General features: G+C 40.8%; 1 protein-coding gene and 1 non-coding gene across 3 annotated transcripts in view; one reads left to right on the top strand and one right to left on the bottom strand.

The window, feature by feature from the left end:
* Window positions 1-22,907, top strand: part of C26H10orf67 (chromosome 26 C10orf67 homolog) — a 91,659-nt gene extending 68,752 nt beyond the window's left edge. Inside the window, exons 9-15 of one of the 2 annotated variants that reach the window (XM_090319186.1) lie at window positions 3,220-3,279; window positions 3,695-4,474; window positions 18,732-18,797; window positions 19,637-19,725; window positions 19,821-19,886; window positions 22,211-22,298; window positions 22,745-22,907. In XM_090319186.1, coding sequence (XP_090175312.1) covers window positions 3,220-3,279; window positions 3,695-4,474; window positions 18,732-18,797; window positions 19,637-19,725; window positions 19,821-19,886; window positions 22,211-22,298; window positions 22,745-22,852 — 1,257 coding nt within the window. In that variant the 3' untranslated portion in view covers window positions 22,853-22,907. The remainder of the gene's footprint in view (window positions 1-3,219; window positions 3,280-3,694; window positions 4,475-18,731; window positions 18,798-19,636; window positions 19,726-19,820; window positions 19,887-22,210; window positions 22,299-22,744) is intronic. The other variant, XM_090319187.1, reaches the window with a different exon arrangement.
* On the bottom strand, window positions 113-240 carry LOC150045998 (small nucleolar RNA SNORA30/SNORA37 family). The gene has a single exon (XR_016532770.1). It is a non-coding gene; the product is annotated as a small nucleolar RNA SNORA30/SNORA37 family (small nucleolar RNA).
* Window positions 22,908-23,920: the final 1,013 nt, after the last annotated feature.

Below are 23,920 nucleotides of genomic sequence, written 5' to 3'. Positions count from 1 at the left end.
TTTGCTATGTGTTGTGTTGCTATTTTATGTAAACTACCATTTGTGATCGTGCAGAGAGGGGGAGAAGGGAAAGCTGGCCGTGACCACTATCATTTTATATTCTCTTTTTTTCTTATGTCCGGTTGAGTGACAACTGCCACTGGTATAATACCAAGCAAGGATGCAATCAAGGGTTTTTCTTTAAGCACCAGCTACCAAATCCTAACCCATTTCTTAGGGGAGGACCTATGAAAGTGCTACATCATTTGTATTCTCACTGACAATGTTCTTATGTACTGGCTTTCCAGTAAAAGTTTTTTTTTTTTTTTTTTGCCTATTAAGAGTCTCATGTAGCTGGATCACTAGTGGCTCACATATGTAATCTTATCTACTCAGGAGGTTGAAATCCGAGACTCATAGTTCAAAGCCAGCCAAAGCAACAAAGTCTATAAGCCTCTTATTTCCAACTAGCCAGAAAAAAAAAAAGCTAGAAGTAGAGCTGTGGCTCAAGTGGTAGAGTACAGACTTAAGAGAAAGAAAAAAAAAATCTGGAGGATTATACTCAGGCCCTGAGTTCAAGCCTGAGCACTGGCACAAATAAATAAATTAAATAAATAGTTTTGTGTAAAAAGTCAGAGGTGGCATCAAAAAAGATAAGCTCAGTAGGTATAAGGAATCATTAAAATATGTTAGATTTTTTTCATTGCCATGACAAATAACTTGAGAAAGTTGACTTATGAGAGGAAAAATCTATTTCAGCCCTGAGTTTTCAGAGGTTTCAGTCCATAGTAAGACAGAACCTTTGGGGGAAACAGCTGCTTACCTCTTGGAAGCCAGGAAGCAAAGAGACAGAAAGAGAGCTTGAATAAAATGTATTCCCCAAGGACCCAACTAGGGTCCCTCAGAAAATTTCTATCACCTCCTAATAATGTTTTCTAGTTATGAATCCATCAGTGAATGAATCCATGGATTAGGACAGAACCTTTGTAATCTAGTCACCTCTTAGTGAGCAGGACGAACCCTTCATATCCAAACTTTGGATTAACTGTACCCTTAGACTGGCTTCTGGGGGAGCATATAAAGTAATTTCTCATCTTCTCATGATTCCTAGGCTAAGTGGTTTTCTTTTTTCAAATTATTATTATAATTATTTTATTGTTATTACAAAGGTGATATGTAGAAGGATTGCAGTTACATAAGTGAGGTAATGAGTACATCCACTTTTGGAGAGTATCACCCTTTCTCTAGCTCTTTCCCAGTATTTTCCTCTCATCCCCACCCACACGTTGTATAGTTCCTTTCCAACAGTGTCCAGTAAGTACCACTGCTGTATTTTTTAATTTACTTGATAGTTAACAAAAGATTAAGAGAAGGTCCTGATTAGATATATATCTGGGTTATACTTATTCCCTCACCTAATTTCCATCTGCATATGAAAATATCCCAGTGTATGTGGTGTTTTAGGAGAATCTAAACTTGAGATAGAAAGGAGTCCTATAGAGACTATTCTAGCTCCATTTGGGGTACACAGCACTAAGTTCCCTCTGTAAGCTGCTCCCATAACTGAGTTCCCAATGAATGAATTCCTTTTAAGGCATGGTTCAAGGCTGCCCATTTCTATTACCTGTCACTTGGCAGTGCCTGAGCCTCCAGCTGGGAAGCTAGTGCCGTGGTGATCTGGGTAAAACTACACGGATATTGAAGTTCTGGGAAGGGTGGCTGTTAAGATGGCAAAATATGACTGCAAAGTATGACTGCATTCCTGTACACCTTGGCAAATGCAGAAGCCAATTCTACTGCCCACGTCATCCTTGGCTCACTGGCCTCTGGCCCCAGGTCAGTCACACATGTTTCATGAGGTCTTGGATATCTGACAGCCCCTTGTGGCCTTTCCATGTTCTTAGAAAGCCAGGGAAGCAGAAGGCAAGTCTTGTGAAAGGAAGTGCTTCCTTGGACAGGTGTTGTTTAAGAGATGTCAGCAGATAGTGTTGTCTCCTTTCCTGCCTTCCCACCCTCCCGCCCTCCTTCCCCCTTTCCTGTTTTAATTTCATTTTCTTTTTTCTGTGCCAGTACTAGGCTTGAACTCAGGATCTTGTACTTTTGCTTGCCTTTTTGGTTAAAGGCTAGCACTTTACCATTTGAGCCACGCCTCCTTTTTGTTTTTCTTTGTTTTGCTAGTTAATTGGAGATAAGAGTTTTATGACCTTTCTGCCTGGGCTGGTTTCAAACTTTGATCCTCAGAGGGTAGCCTCCTGAATATCTAGGATTACAGGTATGAGCTACCAGCACCTGGTTCCTAAGTACAGTTTCTTCTTGCTGAGGCATCCTCTCTTGGTTGGCAATATAAGACACTTTTACAAAACAACACCAAAATTTTTGAGATACATAAGATTTGATGTTGGTGGATTTTACTTATTGATGTTTACTATATGTGAAATTAAAACAGAATCTAATTGCTTAAAACAATGAGAAACTATTTGTGTGTTAACATAATTGGGTATTATTTACCGTAAGTATTTTCCTAGCTAGGCACAGAGGTTCGTGCCTGTAATCCTATCTACTTAGGAAGCAGAAATTTGGAAAGATTGTGCTTTAAAAGCCACAAATCCAAGATTGAGAGACCTCAACTAAATCAAACTCTGGCCTCAGTGGCTGTGCCTGTCACCCTGGTCACAGAAAAAATGTAAATAGGCAGGACTCAGTTCAGGCTCGTCTGGGCATATGCATAAGACCCTACTTCAAAAATAACAAAGACAACCAGGGTCAGGGGCATGGTTTCCATTTATCTAGCAAGCCCCAGTACTACCAAAAAGTAAAAACAGAAAAAAAAACTTCATTCTAAACAATGAGCATCTATGGGATCTCCAAGCTTTGCATGAAAGTAACTCAAAATGAGTCATGGATATATGGGTACCATGTGAGCTTGATATAATTAGATGTAATTTTAGAAATGAAGAACAAACTAGCTGGCTGTTGACAGGATGAAGGACAAGAGGGAGAAGAAGATCATAAGGAAAGTACATATTTAAAACAACGACAATAACAGCAACAAAAATCAAAGAGTCTTGGTGCTGATTGAATTGTGTGTGCATTAGCATCCTTTACGCATCATCCTGGCAACAGCTGTTTTCTAATGCATGCTCAGTGTAACTCATATGCCCATAATAGTTGAGGGATGTCTTAGAAATGTTGTTCCTTTTTAATGTTTGTAAACAAAAATGCCTACCTACCACGTTACAGATGACCAGGCAGAGAGAAGATATGGAAATAAGAAGAAGATATGACACCATGATGGTCAGGGTTTGTATTTATATTTTATTTCTCTCTCCTCTCCCATCCCCCCTCCAAGACAAGTGAGTAGCTAGCAGCATTAGAGTGACGGAGTGACAGGCAGTCTGTGTCGGGCTGTCCCTCAGGCTCCTGGCCTTGTTTCCTCCTTCGTTCATTCTACCTATCTTGACTGAAACCTCAAATTACTCTCCTCCACCCACTCATAAGAATTCCACCATCCAGATGCTTTCAAAGACTTTCTTTTTTCTTCTCTAAAACCTCAGGGTGTGTTCTAGAACTATGGGTAGTTTGTGTCACTGGAAATAAGATCAAGATCATGACATTGAAGAATGAGCATTTTAACTCTGGGAGAAAAGAAAAAAAGGGGGGTACAAACCTGAGGATGGATCCAAGAGTGACCACGCTGGTTCTTTTTGTATAACAGAAAAGCATGAAACCATCCAGAGGGATGTCTTTGGCCCCGTGGGCTAGTCAGAGCAAAGCCTCCGTCGCCCCAGGAGCGTTGAAGACAGACGTGTCTGCTGTTCCTGTCAGTACAACTCCACCTTCTCCAACGAAAAAGAAATCCACAAAAAGGGTTAAAATACAAGAGCCTGTGGTTGAGCAGCCACCACAGCGTGAGCAGCCACCACGACGTGAGCAACCACCACGACGTGAGCAGCCACCACGGCGTGAGCAGCCGCCCCGAGAGCCACCTCGGCGTGAGTACCCTCTGCTTCATGATTATCCCCTGCATGAGCAGCCCTCCCGTGATCTGGCCCTGCGTGAGCAGCTCTCCCATGATCTGGCCCTGCGTGAGCAGCTCTCCCGTGATCTGGCCCTGCGTGAGCTGCTCTCCCGTGATCTGGCCCTGCGTGAGCAGCTCTCCCGTGATCTGGTCCTGCGTGAGCAGCCTTCAAGGGAGCAGGTTCTGCGTGAGCAGCCCTCGCGTGAGCTGACCCTGCTTAAGCTGCCTTCAAGGGAGCAGGTTCTGCGTGAGCAGCCCTCGCGTGAGCTGACCCTGCTTAAGCTGCCTTCAAGGGAGCAGGTTCTGCGTGAGCAGCCCTCACGTGAGCTGATCCTGCGTGAGCAGCCTTCAAGGGAGCAGGTCATGCGTGAGCAGCCCCTGCGTGAACCGGTCCTGCGTGAGCAGCCCTCGGGTGAGCAGGTCCTGAGTGAGCAGCTTTCAGGGGAGCAGGTCCTGCGTGAGGAGCGCCCACGTGTGGTAAGAACTGTGCACATGCCCCTGCCACACACACACACACACACACACACACACACACACACACACACACACACACACACACCCAAGGCCAGCGTCAACCAGACTGACAGTCAGGCCAGAACTAGGCACATTAGTGTGCATCTTGTATTCAAGGTAGGTGGGAGTGCCTGAGGTTGATCTTAGGCAGAAAAAGTCCAAGTGACCCTCTCTCTTCACAGAGGGAGACTTGGTGTGGTGACTGAACCCTATAATCTCAGTAAGACTGAAAACCTAAAGTAGGCAGGTCAGGATTCAGGTATGCCCGCTGGCAGGAAGTGAGACCCTCCGGTAAAAATGACCAGTGAAAAATCAGGGCTAGGCCAGGTGCTGGTGAATCACACCTATAGTCCTAGCTACTTAAATGAGACCTGAGGATTGTGGTTCAAAGCCAGCCCAGGCAGGAAAATGTATGAAACTCTTATCTCCAGTTAACCACCAGAAAACCAGAAGTTGAGCTGTGGTTCAAAATAGTAGATCCCTAACCTTAAACAAAGAGAGTTCAGGGACAGCTCCAGGGCACTTCTACCACCACCATGGACAACAACAGCCACAACTCAAATCAGGGCTGGGGGGAGTCTAGCAAGTGTAAGGCCCTGTGTTAATTTTAGAACCACCATCAAAGAAAGGCAAGTCCATAAAAGTATAGGCCTCTTAAGCCAACTCACCAGCCAGATAAACCATACCTCACACCCCATAAGGAGTGAAAAAGAGGGAGACCAGAGTGTATCCTGTAGTAGAAGTCACTGTGCTTGGAAAGAAACATCAGAAAATGAGAAAAACACACTTTCTCTGGTAAGTAGAGCACAGTGGGAACTACTATAAATTACCCAGAATAAGAGAATTTGCACATGACTAACTAGTGCTTGGGTTCTAGAAGTATGAGATTTGTAGTCTGGATATTTTGGAGGAGGTTTTCCTAAATGGAGAGAAGAGTCAACCATCCATCCTGGGTAGTTAAGGTCCAAAAACTCACTGCCCAGAGTACCTAACAGCCAGTAATATAGCACTGGCTTATGCAGAAATGAAAGGCTATAATCCTAGCCACTGAGACTGTTGGTTAAGATCTGTGGATCAAAGCCAGCTCTGGCAGGAAAGTACGTGAGGCTTTCCTGTGAGGCTTGGATTCAGGGTCTGGGCTCTCTATCCCTGAGCTTTCTCACACAAAGCTAGCACTTTACCACTTCGAGTCACAGCATCACTTTCCATTTTCTGGTAGTTAATTGGAGATAAGAGTCTCATACACCTACCTGCCTGGTCTGGCTTTGAACCGTGACCCTCCAATCTCAGCCTCTTGAGAAACTAGTATTATAGGTATGATCATTGGTAGGCACTCGCTACATGAGATTCAACTCCAATTAACCACATAAAAAAAAGTCAAAAGTAGGGGCCGGGAGTTTGGCCTAGTAGTAGAGTGCCTGCCTAGCATGCACGAAGACCCGGGTTCAATTCCTTGGTACACATACATAGGAAAAAGCCGGAAGTGATGCTAAGGCTCAAGTGGTAGAGCTCTAGCCTTGAGAAATCCCAAGAACAGTGCTCAGGCCCTGAGCTCAAGCCCAGGACTGGCAAAAAAAAAAAAAAAAAGTCCAAAGTATAGCTGTGGCTTCAGTGGTAGAGTGACAGCTTGGAGCAAAAAGCTAAAGGACAGCACCCAGGCTCTGAGTTCAAGGCTCAGGACTGGCACCAAAGGAAAAACAAAACATCCCAAAGCACTGTCCAGAGTGAAGTTGGTAGTAGACTGCTTGCCTAGTATGTGCAAAGCCTAAAGTCTGATCACCTCAAAAGCTTGTGTGTGTGTGTGTGTGTGTGTGTGTGTGTGTCAACCCGTGTCAGCCCTAAGGCTTGAACTCAGGTCTAGATGCTGTCCCTGGGCTTGTTTCCCCACCCCCCTTTCAAGGCTAGCATTCTACCACTTGAGCCATGTCTTCACTTCTAGCTTTTTTATTTTTTAATTTTTTTGTTTCAGTTTGGGGACTTGAACTCAGGGCCTCCATGCTGTCCCTGAGCTTCTTTTGCTGAAGGCTAGTATTATACCAGTTGAGCCACAGCTTCACTTCTGACTTTTTCATTTTTATTCAGAGATAAGAATCTCTTAGACTTTCCAACCCCAGCTGGCTTCCAACTGTGACTGTCAAATCTCAACCTCCAATGTAGCTAACTAGCATTAGTAGGTCACTTCTGATTTTTTACTGGTGGATTGGAGACAAGAAGCTTATAGACTTTTCTGACAGGCTCTCTTTGAAGCACAATCCTCAGATCTCAGCCTCCTGAGCAGCTAGGATTACAGGCATGATCCACCAGCACCCAAAGCTTTCTTTTTGATTTGAAATCACAAAAGTCTGCCTCCACAATCAGTTTGGGTTAGAGAAATTATAGGAAGAGAGAAGGTGCTAGTAAATTAAATGTTGGGAAGGCAAAGTTTTGGGCTGCTTTTACACAGACATACATATTCTTGTGCTTATTTAAAGGAAGCATGATTATTTGGGGGGCCTGGCCATTTTGGTCTTGTAGCCCCACCAAGTCTTTGACAGAGCAGCTGACTTCTGTTCCATAGAGTTTGTTTGTTTGTTTGTTTGAAAACTCACTTAAGTATTCTATTGTTTAAGGAATTGAGGTCTGAATGTATCTAATTTCAAGGGCTTCTTCCCCAAGTCAGTGGTCCACAGCATCTTTGTCAGGGCTTCTGAGCAGAGCACCTCTGAGAAAATGTCATTTCCATCACTTTTCCTCAATGTCATACTGATTTCTTCTGACAGGTAATGATTGTCATCTGGGATGTTTCCAGAACTAACCAGAACATTCTGTCCATTGAAGATACTCTGATTGAGGTTAATGTATAACAATAAGCAAAAGTTGGACTCAGGGAGGAGGAAAAGAACGCCTAAGCTGGTATCTACAGCTTTAGATGAGTTGACTAAATTTTTAGTGAAATTTGTTTTTCTACTTCACTCTGATTGCTATAATTTTGTTCATAGTAATCATCTTTGGTATTATGAATATTCCTTTGTATTATCTTCCTATGTGGTTTATTTTTCAGGGTCTTCACTCTATAAATACATTCCCCAATTGTAATTTTTCTGATTCTCTTTAAATATTTAACTCAATGGGTAGCAAGAGCTCTTAGAAATGATGTCTTAAGAAGATTTCTTTTAATAATATTTACTCCTCATAAATGACCAAACAAAAAGCCTGCTGCAGGAACGTTTACATCAGTCATTAAACTTATCTAATTAATCATACTTATTTTTTGAAATCTGTGTCACTTGGTGGGAACGAGGCACATGCTACATGCAGCAGTGTCCACTGTGATAAACGGAGTGTTTAGCCAGCCTGAAAAGCATGATATGAACATTGCCTTCTGATTTCTATTTATGAAAGATTTCGCAACCTAAAATTTGTGTTTGTCCAGTGCACTTGTGTAAAGTTTATCTTTTGATATCTGGAAGCTATTTCAAATGTGAAGGTTCCACATTATCAAGGTTAAATTGGATTCTGGGATTTTCTTTGCCCCGCCCCTACCACCTCACCCCAAAGTAATTAGTTAATTAACATTGCACCCAGTAGACGCTTCCATGGAAGACTTCAGAGTTTCCATGAGGTGCCCTGGTCTCTACTGAAGGGCCATATGGTGTGTGCTTAGGTCTGCAGAAAGAATCAGGGCCCTTCTGTGTGGGAAATGGGACAAGGGACAGGGTCACAGTCTCCTTCATAGACTTACTGCAATTCACACCCATTTGTACAAAGGATCCAATAAAAACTCTAGGACATATTTATTTTTCACATGCCAGAGTTGCTCGCTAAATATTTTTGTAAACATTTTGCAATTATGACAAGGGTCACTTTATAAACTAGCAATTATTATTATTAGTAGTAGTAGGCATAATCTTAATTGTTATAGGCTATGTAGATTAAGAAAGATCTTCCTGAAATAGGCTATATCTCTCCCAAACAACCATTTTGTGTGGTTAACTTGCAGATGAAATTTAAAATAAACCATATAAAAGAAATTAAATAATGTGCTCATTATTTAGTGATTGCATTCTCTTTCCCATTGGTTGACCTGATAAACAAGGCTGCTAGCAGTTCTGCAGTGCATCGTGGGAAATAAGCACTCTGCATGTTGGTAAACTAAACCCACCTTTAGATTCTGCCCTCAGAATCTGCAGTTGAACAGCTAAGCAATATTCCAGGTGAAAATTCAACTAAGAGGTAGCTTTCATCTTCTGTATTCCTTTATTCTGTGTAGTTCAGTGACAAATACATACTTTCGGTATATTTGAATCTGAAAATATGTCTTAATGCTTGCTGCGCACATGAAAATATTGTTGAAGCTTGATACTTTTTCTCTTATTTATCTTATGAAGCAATGATAAACTTTGATTATATTATTATAGTACATCTTAAAGACAGAATTCTTTGCTATGGAATTCAGTAGCAGATGAATTTTGAGGTTTGGATGGCTCTCTCTCAGCCATGAGAGGCAGATGCCAGGTTCTGAGCACACGTAATTTGGACTTGATGATAACATTTCCGAGCAGCCATTTTACCCTCACCATAGGGTGCTGCTGTTTTCCAGGCCCCTGAGTTTCAGCTGTGGGTCTCTCTTCACTTCCCACCAGGAGCTGTGGCCTGTCCCGGGCAGCTCTAATGCTGTCCAGACTTGGGTCTTTCCGCGGAAGCGTGAGCATTTCTCCAGCTGTCACTCATCCTGAGGGTGAGGCTCACATGTGCCAGCCCTGCCTGCTGCTTCAGGCCGGGCACCGTCATAAAACAGCTGCGATATCCAAGCTCACCAGGACCAGTGGAGGTGGCTGCCTCCCTTGGACACTGGATATCCTCTTCCATCCAGCTCTGCCCACTTGAGGCTTGCCAGTTCTGCTCTTGTCAGCCCTAGACTCTCCCAGGAACAGCTTTTTTCTTGAGACCTTGCCGTCTTTTCCTCAACGTCTTTTCCTTTATTCTTTAGGAAACCTAAACTCATTGAAGATGAGTTGTTTCCCTTTATTTACTCCTTTAGTACATTTCATGTCCAATTTGCATAATTCTGTAATTATCAGAATAAACTCAGGTGATTAGTAATACCTCACTGAATTAACACTAGGAAAATCTGAAGAATTTCTAACTTCTGTTAGCCTCTGCAGCTCAAGTAGGGAATCAAAGCATGTTTTATATTTTGTTTTATTTTTATTATCTTCACAAGATCTCACTATGTAGCTGGCATGGCCCTGGAATTTGCAAGCCTCCTGCTTCACATTCCCAAATACTGGGATCGCAAAAGTGAACTGCAATGCCCAGCATGAAAGGCACATTTTTTACTTACGCTTTAAAAAAGTAAATCTTCAAACTTGCCTCGGAATCTGCTTTACGAACTACAGTATAGATCTTGTTAATCTACTGGCTGATGTACACAAGAAAGCTTTGGCACAGGCCTAAACAATCCAGAGTGTAATTCTCCTGGGCTTTCTCCAGTTGAGAATATGCAAATGCATTCTAATAAAAATCCAAAGCCTTTTTATCTGGGTTTGCATTAAGTAATGTGCAAGTGTATTCTTAGGAAATTTTAAAAATTAAAATTACAAAGGCGTTAGTACAAACACTTGTATTCTCACAACCATAGAAAAGCTATGAGAAGAAGAAGAAGAAGAAGAAGAAGAAGAAGAAGAAGAAGAAGAAGAAGAAGAAGAAGAAGAAGAAGGAGGAGGAGGAGGAGGAGGAGGGGGAGGGGGAGGAGGAGGAGGAGGAGGAGGAGGTGGAGGAAGAGAAGGAGGAGGAGGAAAAAAGAAGAAGATGGTAGTGGAAGAACAGGAGGAGGAGGAGGAGGAGGTGGAGGAGGAGGAGGTGGAGGAGGAGGAAGAAGAGAAGGACAAAGAGGAGGAGGAAAGAAAATAGAAAAGGGATTTCAGACAGACACACCAAAGCATTTAGTTCATTATTTAGAATAATAAATAGTCACTGAAATTTATTGGAACCTCTAGGGGATCTAGATAGCTTAATCTTTAGCAGTACAGAATGTTTTTCTAAAAAGTTATGTATATATATATATTGGTCAGTCCTGGGCTTGAGCTCAGGGCCTAAGCTCTGTCCTTGGACTTTCTCAAGGCTAGAACTCTACCACTTGAGCTTCAGCACCATTTCTGGCTTTTTTCTATGTATGTGGTACCGAGGAATCGAACCCGGGTCTTCATGCATGCTAGGCCAAACTCCCCACCCCTATGTGTATATTTTAATGTTTTCAGATATTATTTAAATTTGTTTATACGTTTACTTACTTGTTTGCTTTTGTTTTTTATCTTTTGGGAGGCAGTACTGGAATTTGAACTCAGGGCCTTATACATACTCTGCTTAGTTTTTATCACTTAAGATTGGCACTCTACCACTTGAACCACAGATCCATTTCTAGCTTTTGCTGATTAACTGGAGATAAGATTCTCTTGGATTTGTATATGTGGTCTGGCTTTGAGCTAATTCCTAGATTCCAGCCTCCTGACTAGCTAGGATTACAGGTATGAGCGTCCAGCAAGAACATTTCTTTAAAATTTTTGAGAAAACTCCTATAAAACTATAATTTCAGGGGCCGGGAGTTTGGTCTAGTGGTAGAGTGCTTGCCTAGCATGCACAAAGACCCAGGTTCAATTCCTCAGTACCACATACATAGAAAAAAAGCTGAAAGTGGTGCTGAGGCTCAAGTGGTAGAGCTCTAACCTTGAGAAATCCCAAGGACAGTGCTCAGGCCCTGAGCTCAAGCCCAGGACTGGCAAAACAAAAAACAAAAAAGCCCCATAATTTCAGAGGTGTAATTCCCCTACCCCTCCCCTCAAGAGCTAAGTAGGATCTTACTGTAAGTTGAAGGGAGTTCTGCCCTAACTCATGGATTGTGAAGAATGAACTGCTGTTGAGTCTGATTGACTGTTGATGGATTATGGTGTGGCGTATTGAATGCAACTTACAATGCTTAATAAAAATCGTTATTCTTTCAGTATAAAAACTATAATTTCATTCATTTTGCTCCACATGCCTTAAGGTAATCTTACAGGTATCCATCAAAGGCTAAGTTCTTTGAAATTTCTATGTTATATCCTTCAAAAACTAGAAGGTATGGTTCTTTGAAATTTCTATGTTATATCCTTCAAAAACTAGAAGGTATGGTTCAAGTAGTACAATACCTGCCTAGCAAGTAAGAAGCTCTCAATTCTAGGAAGTACTATATTAGAAAACAAAACAAAACTGGTGGGCCACAAGTTTGGCTTAGTGGTAAAGTGCTTGCCTAGCATGCACAAAGACCTAGTTAATTCCTCAGCACCACATACATAGAAAAAGCCAGAAGTGGTGCTGTGGCTTAAGTGGAAGAGTGATGATAGCTTTAAGAAAGTCCAGGGACAGTGCTCAGTCCTTGAGTTCAAAGCCCTAGGACTGACAAAAAGAAAAAGAAAAAAAAAAACCCAAACCAAAAACTGGGAAGTTTGGCATAGATGTTTTATGTAATAAAAATTGGTAATAATTTGTTTTAGCAAGATTTATAACTTGATATTTGGGTATACACCGTTCCTGATGCATTCTTTTCTTTGTGGTTCTTGTGATTCTGTTCTCATGTTCCATTCTCGCTGAGTCTTAGGACAATGAATTTTAAGGTTTGGTCTGTGTATGAGAAAAAATCTTTCTTTATTCATTCTTATATCTATTTCTGAATATGAAAGTGGATGGGCAGCTATATTTTCTTTTAATATTTTGAAGATATAGCTCCAGCCTCTTTTGCCTTACCTTTTTCTGGCAAGAAGCTTGCTATATATTTTTAATTTTTTGCCTATAATATCTCGGAGACAATTGTTTGGAATGATGTGAAAAGTTTATCACTCTTTTGTACAACTACTTAAAGGTAATGATACATTTTTTGAAAGGCTTTTCTTGGCTTGAAGAGGGAGCTCAGTGGTAGGGCCCTTTCCTAGCCTAATAAACTTTTCTTATTGTTGCTTTTCGATGATTATTTGTCTATGAATTTTTAATGTCCTACACCTGTCTTACCTCTTTATCTTTATTTGTGTTCATCTTGATTCAATGTCTTGAATTTGTGGTTTGATATCTTTCACTAACTCCTTACTGTTTTGTTGACTTATGTCTTTGTTTTCAAATATAATCTTGTTTCATGTAATCATGTATCACTTAATATGGGAATTTTCTGAGAAGTGCACTAGTGAGTGATTTTGTTGAGCAAGCATCATAAAGTAGCCCTATATAAGCTTACATGGTATGAGAGTTTGTAGGGCATATACTCTTACATATACAGCCTATTGCTGGCCAAAATGTTGGGTGGCTCAAGGCAGCACATCTATGTGAGACCACTTGCTGTTGTTTCATAAGTCTTCTATGCTGTGTGATTTAACTTGAATTGCTTTTTCCTCATTGCTTCAGTTTGAGCAATTTCCTTTGACCTACTTAAAAGTTTGACCATTGTTTCCCTCAGTTTCTCATTGATACACTACTGATGCTCAAAAGTAGTTATTCGTATCATATGCATTATTTGCATGGTGAGTATGTTGAAAATATCACAAGTGAAATCTTTCTTTTCTTGCCAGTCCTGGGGCTTGAACTCAGGGCCTGGGCATTATCATGAGGCTTTCTCAAAGCTAGCACTCTACTACTTGAGCCACAGTACTTCTGACTTTTTCTGTGTATGTGGTACCAAGGAATCAAACCCCGGTCTTGGTGGATGCTAGGCAAGCACTTTACCATTAGGCCAGGTACCTGGCCCATAATGAAGCTTTTTGTACAATTAATTTATGTTCATAAGAAACTTAAAAATAAATACACATAGGGGCTGGGAGTTTGGCCTAGTGGTAGAATGCTTGCCTAGCATGCATGAAGACCCGGGTTCAATTCCTCGATACCACATACATAGAAAAAAGCCGGAAGTGGTGCTGAGGCTCAAGTGGTAGAGCTCTAGGCTTGAGAAAGTCCAAGGACAGTGCTCAGGCCCTGAGCTCAAGCCCAGGACTGGCAAAAAAAAAAATACACATACACAAAAAGTTGCTATTTACTTGGAAGGTACAAAAAATGTTCATGTGAAAGTCAAAATTAGTGAAGGAAAAAGATCATCTTTCTTCATGTTAACCTCAAAAGATAATTTTTAATAGTAACACATTTGATAATTTTTAAAGAGAAAGCGGTAAAAAAAACCAAAAATACTTTTTCACTAAGCCTAGAAACAATGGCCAGATTTTTTTAAGTGATGTTTGAGTAAATTAAAACAAATAGAATATGATTACCCTTTGTCAAGAATAAAAGAGAACAGAAATGTGAAGATATAAAGAATATGATAAGTCTGGGGAGACATTAGGAAACTTAATTGTATTCCTGTTATTACAAATTCTGGCTTTTGTCTTTTAATTTTTAAAAGATTACCATTATAAATTTAGAAACACCCTTAAGTGCTAACAAATTTCGAAAGCATAACGTGTGTGTGTGTGTGTGTGTGTGTGTGTGTGTGTGTGTGTGTGTGTGTGTGAGTTCTGGGCTCTAATTCATAGTTTGAGTGCTGTCCGAGCCTTTTTTTTTTTTTCTCAAGACTAGTGCTCTATCACTTGTCCTGCAGCTTCACTTCTAGTGTTTTTGGTGCTTGCTTGGAAATAAAAGTTTCACAGAGGTTCCTGCCCTGGATGGCTTCGAACTGGAATCCTTAGATCTCAGCCTCCTGAGTAGTTAGGATTACAGGCATGAGACACCACCTCTACCTAGGAAGCATAACTTCTATTTTAAATGAATCTTCTTAATCTTAGGAATTTTTATTCCTAAATCTAAATAAACTTTAAAAAGATAATATTTACCTGCATAATCGTTACAAGTACATTTTTTCTACTCATGAAGCTTAAGAACTTTCCTGTGACTAAGACAGTTCAGTCTCCCCTCCCCCTATCATTCAGCATCCTAGTATTTGCACCTGTCCATGAAGTGACCACATAGAGACCAGCATATTCCAGAGAAAGTGGAATGTCAGCAGCTGGAAAAACAAAGTGACATTTCCATGTGGACAGAGCTGGTGGGGGGTCAATGTAACTTGCTGTAGCAAAGGGGAAATTTCAGCTTAGAGCAGAGAACAAACAACTCTAGTCAATATATGGTGCTCCCCCACCCTTCCTTCCTTCCTTTCTTTCTTTCTTTTTTCCTTTTTAACATGAAAAGAGGTGGTATCTCCATCATTGCAGTAGCATTGTCTTTTGCAGAGACTAAATAATTATTTGCTCTAGAGAAGATAGGCTTTATCACAGTCTTATCTCTCGTTATGCCATAGTTGATCATTACATGAGACTTGGTGGGGGAAGGAAACCTTGCAAATGAACAGACAATTTTATCATGTATGAATTTAAACACAGAATTATGAAAAATCAATTTCCAGTTATTAGTGTGACTTTGGCATAGATGCCTTTCTACATGGAAGCTTACTTTTATTTTTACCAATTTGTTTCCCTAATTGGATGAAAAAAATTTTTAAACTCGAGTGTTCTCCTTTAACATGCTGGGCTCTTACCTCATTGGTTGTCTTGCTCACCACAAGTGACTGAAGTCACTGCACATACTGCTGTCCTGAGCAGAGTGGAGATTCCGTGGCACTTTTCAACCCACATAAGTGGAAGGATCCACAAAAGTGCCTGTTTCGTGTCTCTTACATGGCCCCTACTCTTTAAAACCATCTTCAAATAGTTATACAAGTGGGTTACAGTGGAATGAATCCATTAATGTGACCTGTGCATCTTGATTAAAATCAGTCCTTTCCTCATTCTTTCCTATCTTCCTGTACCTTTCCCCAGAGTCATATCATTTCTTATGTCCTTTTTACAGATGCACACTGAGTTATTTGACTGTATTTGTTCTCTCATTTCCCTTCTCCATTCATCCACCACCCACTTTGTGTGTGCATGCGCGCGTGTGTGTGGGTGTGTGTGTGCCCACGCACTGGTCCTAGGGCTTGAACTCAGGGTTTGGGTTCTGTCATTGATTTTTTGCACTGCAGGCTGGGGTTCTACCATTGGAGCCTTAGCTTCATTTCTGTCTTTTTGCTAATGAATTGGAGATAAGAGCCTCTTGGCCTTTCTTGCCAGGACTGGCTTTAAACTGGTCTTCAGATTTCAGCCTCCAGAATAGCTGGGATTACAGTCCTGAGCTTCTGGCACCTTGCTCCCTCTCCACATTTTGAGGTTCAGGAAGGTTAAAGGATAATAAAAACCTTCTGTTGCTTTTGTCAGACTGGTGACAGTATGGCATGGGTTTCTTTTTAGCCTGCTTTGCTATCACATGGGCCTTGGGAAGACAGAGTCACTATGCTGAAAGTGAGAGGAGGTATTATTTTGTAGAATGTCTACTTGGTCAAAAATTATGGAAGTAATACTTTGGGTCATTCTGGAATGATCAGAAGAGTCCTGTGGATTTGGGAGAGTAATAGAGTAGGAGTTAGAAGTAGAGAAGTAAGCGAAGAACAATAATAAGGATCCAGTTCTAAGGATTCTTTCTGTCAGGCAAAGGTCAACCAAAACTATACATCTGCCATTCTTGGAAATTAGTGTTCAGCTTGAATTTTTTTCCTTCTCTGTAAGCCTCCTCCAACTCTGTGACTTCAACTAATACACTGACAGCTCTCAAATTTTATCTCTTTCTCACAAATTCCAAGTCCCTATTGTGTCAACAGACCAAACTGCTTGAACTGAACCCACTAAAGTCTTTCCAATTGAAAACAAAACGAAACAGAACGAAATTCCATGGCATGGTGCCCCATGCCTGGAATCCTAGCTATTCCAGAGGCATAGGGAAAAGGATTAAGTCTGAGGCTGGCCCTGGGCAAAACCACAAGGCCCTTGTTAGAAAAGAACCTACAGCAAAAGAGAGCTGGCTGTGTCTAGCAAGCACGAGTGTCTGCATTCAAATTCTAGCACTATCCAAAACACAAGAACAGACAAAAAGTTGCTCTACATTTTTTATCCCTCAGCTGTATGAAAGTTGGTTCGACTCCACATCCGGCTTGTCTTTGCCCAGTCCTATCCCAGTGTAGTTACCTTGCTATGGCTGCTGAGGGCTGGACTGTGTCTACTGGATCTTATTTCAAAGTCTGCTTCTGAATCTCACCTTGTTCTGTAACCAGCTCAGTCTGCAATTTCTTTCATCGGACTTGGAATCTAATGTGATTCTGGAACTTCTATTGAAATTTCTCCTTATAATACCTCTTTGTATTATAAGGTTATGGAAGTTAAAGAAGATGAGCCACATTTCCAAGAACCGACATTTCCAAGGTGCTATGCCATTTCAGCCCTGGGCACTGGTCACTGGCTGAACACCAAATACTAGCCTCTCCCACCTCGTAGTTTTGCCTTAGTCTTTCATTCTCCATGTTCACCCTCACTCAACTCACTTCTGATTGCTCAAGGGAGTTCGAAGTTCTTTGTCATTTATGCCTCACAACTGTTCAGTTCTCTGCTGATTATCTACTTCCACCTGCGGCGGCAGACCTTCCTTGCCAGAGCCACTGTCACCAAGGAGGATGACAGCCCATCCAGCCTTGGTATTCCCAGACTTTCTCAGATATATTAGTGCTATTATACAGAAATGTACAATAACTTTTCCTTCTTTTTCCTTCCTTCCTTCCCACTTTCCTTCCTTCCTCTCTTTGCTTCGCTTCTCTTTGCTTCATTTTGCTTATTTTTTTTTCATGTGCTGGATGGAGCTTGAACTCGGGGCTTGGGTATTGTCCCTGAGCTTTTATGCTCGAGGTTAGCTCTCTACTACTTGAGCCACAGCTCCATGTACAGCATTTTGGGGTGCTTAATCGGAAGTAAGAGTCTCATAGACTTTCTTGCCTGGACTGGCTTCAGACTACAATCCTTAAATTTCAGGCTCCTGCACAGCTAAGATTACAGGCATGAACCACTGAGGTCTGGCCTTATCTTTTTAAAAACTTCTTTAAGTAGTTCTACGTGTCCCTTCCTGGGTACAGTGGGTCCAAGAAGGTTTTCTTTTGAGATGCCAGAGGTGGGATTCGAAGTCCCATGTATGCTAGGCAAATAGAGTGAGTTTTAATGTGTGTGTGTGTGTGTGTGTGTGTGTGTGTGTGTGTGTGTGTGTGTGTGTTGGTACTGGGGGCTTGAACTCAAAGCCTGAGCATTGTCTCTTACCATTTTTGCTCATGTCTGGTACTCTAAGTACCATTTGAAACATAGCTTCATTTACTGGCTTTGTAGTGGTTAAGTAGATGAATCTCACAAACTTTCCTGTCTCAGCTGAATTTGAACTGGCATCCTGATATCTCAGCTTCCTGGAAAATAAAGTATTTTTGTTGACTAATTGGCGATATAGTTTCACATCCTTTTCTGCCCAAATTTCCTTGAAACTTCAAGCCTCTAGATCTCAGCCTCCTGAGGAGCTAGAATTACAAGCATGAACAACAGGCTCCTGGCTTAAAAATGAATTGTTTGTCTGGTTTTTGCGTATGGCTTCATTGGGTAATAACTGCCTGTTTCACTTTGGAAAGGTGTAATGGTGGTAAAATATGATCTACAACCACAACGAAAAGTCTTTTAAAAACTAGTGGAGAGCCAAGTGCAGAGGCTCAACCTCCTAGCTGTCAGGAGGCTGAGATCTGACGATCATGGTTTGAAGCCAGCCTGGGCAGGAAAATCTGTGAGACTCTTACCTGCAATTAATCACCAGAAAACTGAAAGTGGCACTGTGGCTTAAAGTGGTAGAGTGCTAGCGTAAAGCTCAGGAACAGTGCTCAGGCACTGAGTTCAAGCCCTGACCAAAAAGATAAAAATTAAAAGGTGGTGGGGGGAAGAATTGGGGGAGCCAGGAACTGCTGGCTCATGCCTATAATTCTAGCAACTCAAGAGGCTGCGATCTGAACATCATGGTTTAGAGCCAGCCTGGGCAGGAGAGGCCACGAAACTCTTAACTCAAACAAAACTACTCAGAAAAAAGCTGAAAGTGGCTCCATGAGTCAAGCAGTAAAGCATTTAGTAAAAGAAACTCAAGGACAGCATCCAGGCCCTGAGTTCAAGTCCCATGACCCACACAAGCAACATGCAGGTGTGCACACACACACACACACACACACACACACACACTCCCACATAAAAAGTTTCCGTTTATAAAGCCTCAGTTTCCTTCTTCTACACTGTAGCAACACTACTGCTTCATGCATCTATTAAAATGTTGTATTTACCTTAGTTTACTCTTTCCTTAGGTGAGATACGCCCCAGAACCTGTTATACTTAGTGGACCAAAGAAGTCAAAAGAAGCCACGGTGAAGGTAGGAAAACAACAAAGAATTCCATTCTATGTCCAAGGGATGATGACTCATGCCTCTAATGCTTGCCATTCATATGGTTAAGAACTGAGGAATGCTGTTCAAAGTCAGCCTGGGCAAAAATAGTCTGTGAGTCTCTTATCTCCCAATAGGTACCTGAAAAACTGAAAGTGGTGTTGTGGCTCAAAATAGTAGAGCACTACCCTTGAGCAAAGACGTTCAGGGACAGTCCCAGGTCCTGAGTTCAAGCCCCATGAATAACCAAAAAAAAAATCTGTTCTATTCTAGTATTAACTTTTTTCTATCTTTATTAATTCTGGCTATTTGAGACACAACAATTTGTCTCATGAAGAGACAGAGAAACCCCTAGTATGAGTCTATGTGACATTCCCACCACACCTCCAAAACCTCTCTATCATGACACACCTACAATTTCAGTGTTAGAAATTCCTTCCTTTTGCTAAAACCTAAGCTGTACTGAGATAATGTCATGAAGCTCTAGGACAATTGGGTTGGTCAGATTCTTTCTTGAAAATTGTTCAGACAGAAAACACTAACTGGGGGCAGTTGCTGTTTATGAAGAAGAGATGGGCCTGGAGGGAAGAAAATTTCAGAAGAAAAAAGATTCTTGGTTGATGGGGGGCAGGAATCATGAAGATAAAACCTGGTTATTTTGCAATCCTAAGTAAAGCTGGCTTTCTTGAAATTAATCATTTACAGGAAATGGAGGCATGAGTTCTTGAATGCTTCTGACTTACAGGAATTATCAAGTAAGCCTCTTGGCTTTTGATAGTAGTTAGAATGTCTGTTCTGTTGAATAGAAAGTGTCTTTTCTGATTTAGGAAGTAAAGGCTGAAGACACTAAAAAACGGGACATACAAGTGGAAATGTTAAAGAAGAAATTAGACAATGAGAAAAAGAAGCTCGAAAGGTACTAGAAATAATGGCTTGTTCTCATTGTGTGTTTGTTCGTATCTGACATAGCATTTACCCACTTGTACTTTTTGTTGTTGTTTTTTTTAACAGGTGTAGAAAAGAAGCAGATAGGATAAACAGAAACTGGGAAAGAAAATTTTATATCCTCAGGAACAGGTAGAGTATGGAGACACAGACAGCTTTCATTTATGAGACTGCAATGAATCCAGTGAACCATCAGGCAATTCATGATTTATTCAGCTCAGTTCAGTTCACAGCTCCATTTCTAAACCCCCCTTTCTAGTCTCTACCATGTCCAAAAGGAATAAACATAAGCAGTGCTGGCAGGGCTACTCCTTCCTCTTAGCATGACATGGCTGACACATGTTATAATTGTCATTTCTCTTGGCACAAAGGCTCAGGAGCTGATCTGGACCTAGCTCATACCACATTCACTTCTGCCAGCCTCCAGGGGCCCAGCCTGTGTGTCTTCACTGTCTCCTGCCCGTGGGCTTAGAGTCAGATGCTCTCTTTTCTGGCCATCTTGATCCTCAAACTTAGAATCTTAATATGTCTCCTACACCACTGACGGCTGCCTTTTCCTGACTTCCCTTCATTCATCTGTGCTCATGAACTCTGAGCCAGCAACTTAGACTGGTGGCTGGCTAGCTACTAGAAATTTAGAGGGCTGGTGCAAAGTACACACTTATTTTTCTCATTTTCTCCTTCCTTTCTTCCCCTATAATCCCTCATTCTTGTGTCTGGGAGACAGGACATTTTGGGAAGTGGAGATTCTACCCAGTTTTTACTTCCTCTTCTCTCTCCAACACTCTCCCTTCTCTGGTTCCCAGCTGCAGATTCTTGGAGTTATCAGTGCATGGCAGAAGAGTAATAGAGAAAAACAGAAAATATTGGTACACTTCTATGTCTCTCCTCATACGAAAACGTTCAGCTTACATCATATTCACATCAGGACAGTCACAAAACATTCTTTGTTTCATATAAAATGTGTGTGTGTGTGTGTGTATGTGTCTGTGTGTCTGTGCTCACCAGTACACCAATACTAGAGCTTGACTTCAGGGCCTGGGCATTATCCTATAGCTTTTTCCATTCAAGGCTGGTGCTCTACTACTAAAGCCATAATTCCATTTCTGATTTTTTAGTGGTTCATTGGAGGCAAGAATCATAGACTTTCTTGCCTGTGTTTATAATAAACACAAACCTATTATCATCTGGTGGTCAGAAATTCAAAACAATTCTTACAGTATTGAATCCAGAGTTAGTTCCTTCTTGATTTCCAAGGCTTGTCAGCTCTTTCCTCTTCTAAGTTTTAGAGAGGGCTAGTCTTGAGTTGATATCTGTATCTGCTTTCATCACCCTGTTTCCCTTAATAGATTGCATCTAATCCACACAGTAATCAAGAATAATTGTTCATCTGGAAATCCTTACTTTACTTATGTCAACACCATTCCTTTTACTTTGTTAATGAACATGCTTATGGGGTTCAGGAATTAGGAAGTGAATATTTGGGTGGAATACAAGTATTCAATCTACTCTACTCCATCTTCTAGACACCCTCCCCAAATTTTATGATTTATGTTAACTGTATTTTTCCCATCTCAACATCTTAGCCTAATACAATGTCAACGCAAGTCCAGATCCAAGAATCATAACTCCAAGGTGCCAATTCTTGTTATTAAGTAGTCCTGGTGAGGCTTCCCACTGCCTGTGGACTTTGCAGAATTGTAAAAGTGATTCTTTGTCCATAAATACAATGGTGGCAACAGCCGCTGCACTGTGACCACTATAGATGCTAGGCAAGCACTTTACCACTAACCTACACCTCAAATCCTGCTCTGTTACATTTTAGGCCCCCCAAAAATGTCTGGACACATCCCTGACTTTCTCTTCAGATCATGTATTCCCAACAACAAATCCCCTCATTGTAGCATCATTTTCTATTGACACTGAGAATTTCCTAAATTGTGAATACATGTGTAGTTCCAATAGATTGAAATTCTTGTTATTTTTGCTGCTTAATTTCTCCAATATTAAGTCCCATTGTCTTTTATGTTATTGTGGCACCACCTTTGGGGGTCCCTTGACTTCTAACAGAATAAAATTCTCTTCATCTTGTATATGTGTTGTGTTAGGTATAGAAAGAGTCATTTCTTTTTAAAGAAAATGTTGTAAAATGTAAGCTTTTCAGAACTAGAAAATATATGATTTTTACATAAGGGAGAAATAATTCAAAGTTTATACTCTGTTTCATTTTCTTTGGATTTCGTTGGTTTGTTAAGATAGGGTTTCACTATGTAACCCAGGCTAGCCTCAAACTCATGATACTCCTTCCCCTGCCTCCTGACTTCTGGGATTATAGTAATGTGTCACCATACCTGGCTTAAATTTTTACCTGGTGTTTCCTAACCACAGTGCCATAATGCAAATTTGTTTACCCTATGATTTAATATACATTTATATCATGGCTTCTTTTTCTGCAGCTTTCATGTCCTTAAAGATGAGATGTTTACTAGACACACGCTGTTTCGTCAGTTTACACTGCTTGCTGATTCATCCTTCAATTATCTTGTAAGTATATACAATGCTTACTTAGATATATTTGTCTCTTCCTGATTTATCATTTATTAAGTCCCTATTAGTATTTGCTATGGAGAACATGCATGATGATTCCCTTCCTATTTGTTTGTTTTTGTGATTGTTTCCTGAGAGTCTTTTTTTTTTTTTTTAGAGTGTGTCTGCTGTCTGTTTCTGGTTTTGTTGTTGTTGTTTTTTAGGTAAGATCTTGCTATGTTGCCCAGGCTAGTCTAAAACTCCTGTCAATCTTCCTGCCTCAGCCTCTTAAGTAGCAGAGACTACATTTCCCCCCCCGCTGGTTTGTAAACCATATCCCATCAATATTTAAATGAGCAGAGTGTTCATATCTTAATTCCCAAAGAGATGAAATGGTTGATATCTCTTTTCTTAGACTCCGAGTTCCTCTTTCTTAGCCAATACCTACCTTTTGTGTCTTTCAGAAAGCAAGACCTTTACTTGTGCAATCAAAATTTAATGTCTCTGATACTACCCAATCTTCTGCAAGGGATCGTCTTGTCAAGATGGTAGGCAATAGATTCCCTCCTTGAACACTTGTTTGTTAAACTTGTCATTTAAAATATGATGTAAAAATCAACATTAATAAATTCTTAAAAAAGATGGTAGGCGGTTCACTTTTTTCTCTATTAAATATTGAATCTGTTAACAATATTGAGCCTCATTAATGAAATATTTTGGTTGGCATACAGAGGGACAGCAAGTTGTCTCGGATGTCCAGTGACCCAGTGACCATCTCACCACTACCACGAGGTAGCAATGGTCAAGACAGAAGCTCATGCACAGAATGCAGATTGTGTCTAAATTACCTTCATCTTGTTTTTGTTATTCAGTATTTTGAGGAAATGGAAGATTTTTTAAATAAAACTAATGCAAGCCAGGTGCTAGTGGTTCACACCTGGAATAATTCTTAGCTTCTCAAGAAGCTGAGATCTAAAGATCTCAGTTCAAAGTCAGCCAGGGCAGAAAAATCTGTGAGATTATTATTTCCACCAAAAAGCTAGAAGTAAAGGTAGGGCTCAAGTGGGAGAATGCCAGCCTTCAGTGAAAAAAAGCTAAGGAGCAATACCAGGGTCCTGTATTCAAGCCCCAGTACCAGCACAAAATAAAAACATAAATGCATAGATGATTTAAATAAAGGAATAGTAGTATATATTTATGAATACTGACTGTTGTTCATTGACAATGAATTGAAGGCCAGGAAGAGTGATGCTTGCTAGCAATCAAGAAGTAGATGCAAGTGGGTACTGGTGACTCACCCTTGTAATCATAGCTACTTAGGAGGCTGAGATCTGAAAACCATAGTTCAAAGCCAGCTAGGGCACGAAAGTCTGTGAGACTCTTAGTTCCAGCTAATCATCAGAAAACCAGAAGTGGCACTGTGGTTCAAAGTGACAGAATGCTAACATAGAGCACAGTAACAGTGCCCAGGTCCAGAGTTCAACCAACCAAAATAAAATGGGGGAGATGCAGAATCAGCATGAGTTTGAGACAAGCCTGTGTTACATAGCAAGACTTTGTCTAAAAGGAAAAAAAAATGAATTTAGTCATACTCCAGAATCAGAACCTCTCTTAGTTGTAATCTCATTTCTTTTTTTAAA

Source organism: Megascapheus bottae, chromosome 26 (assembly GCF_031878675.1).
Source record: "Megascapheus bottae isolate mThoBot1 chromosome 26, mThoBot2.hap1, whole genome shotgun sequence".
Taxonomy (NCBI): Eukaryota; Metazoa; Chordata; class Mammalia; order Rodentia; family Geomyidae; genus Megascapheus; species Megascapheus bottae.
Note: the sequence above shows the minus strand (reverse complement) of the source record. Positions and strands in the feature narration are given on the sequence as shown.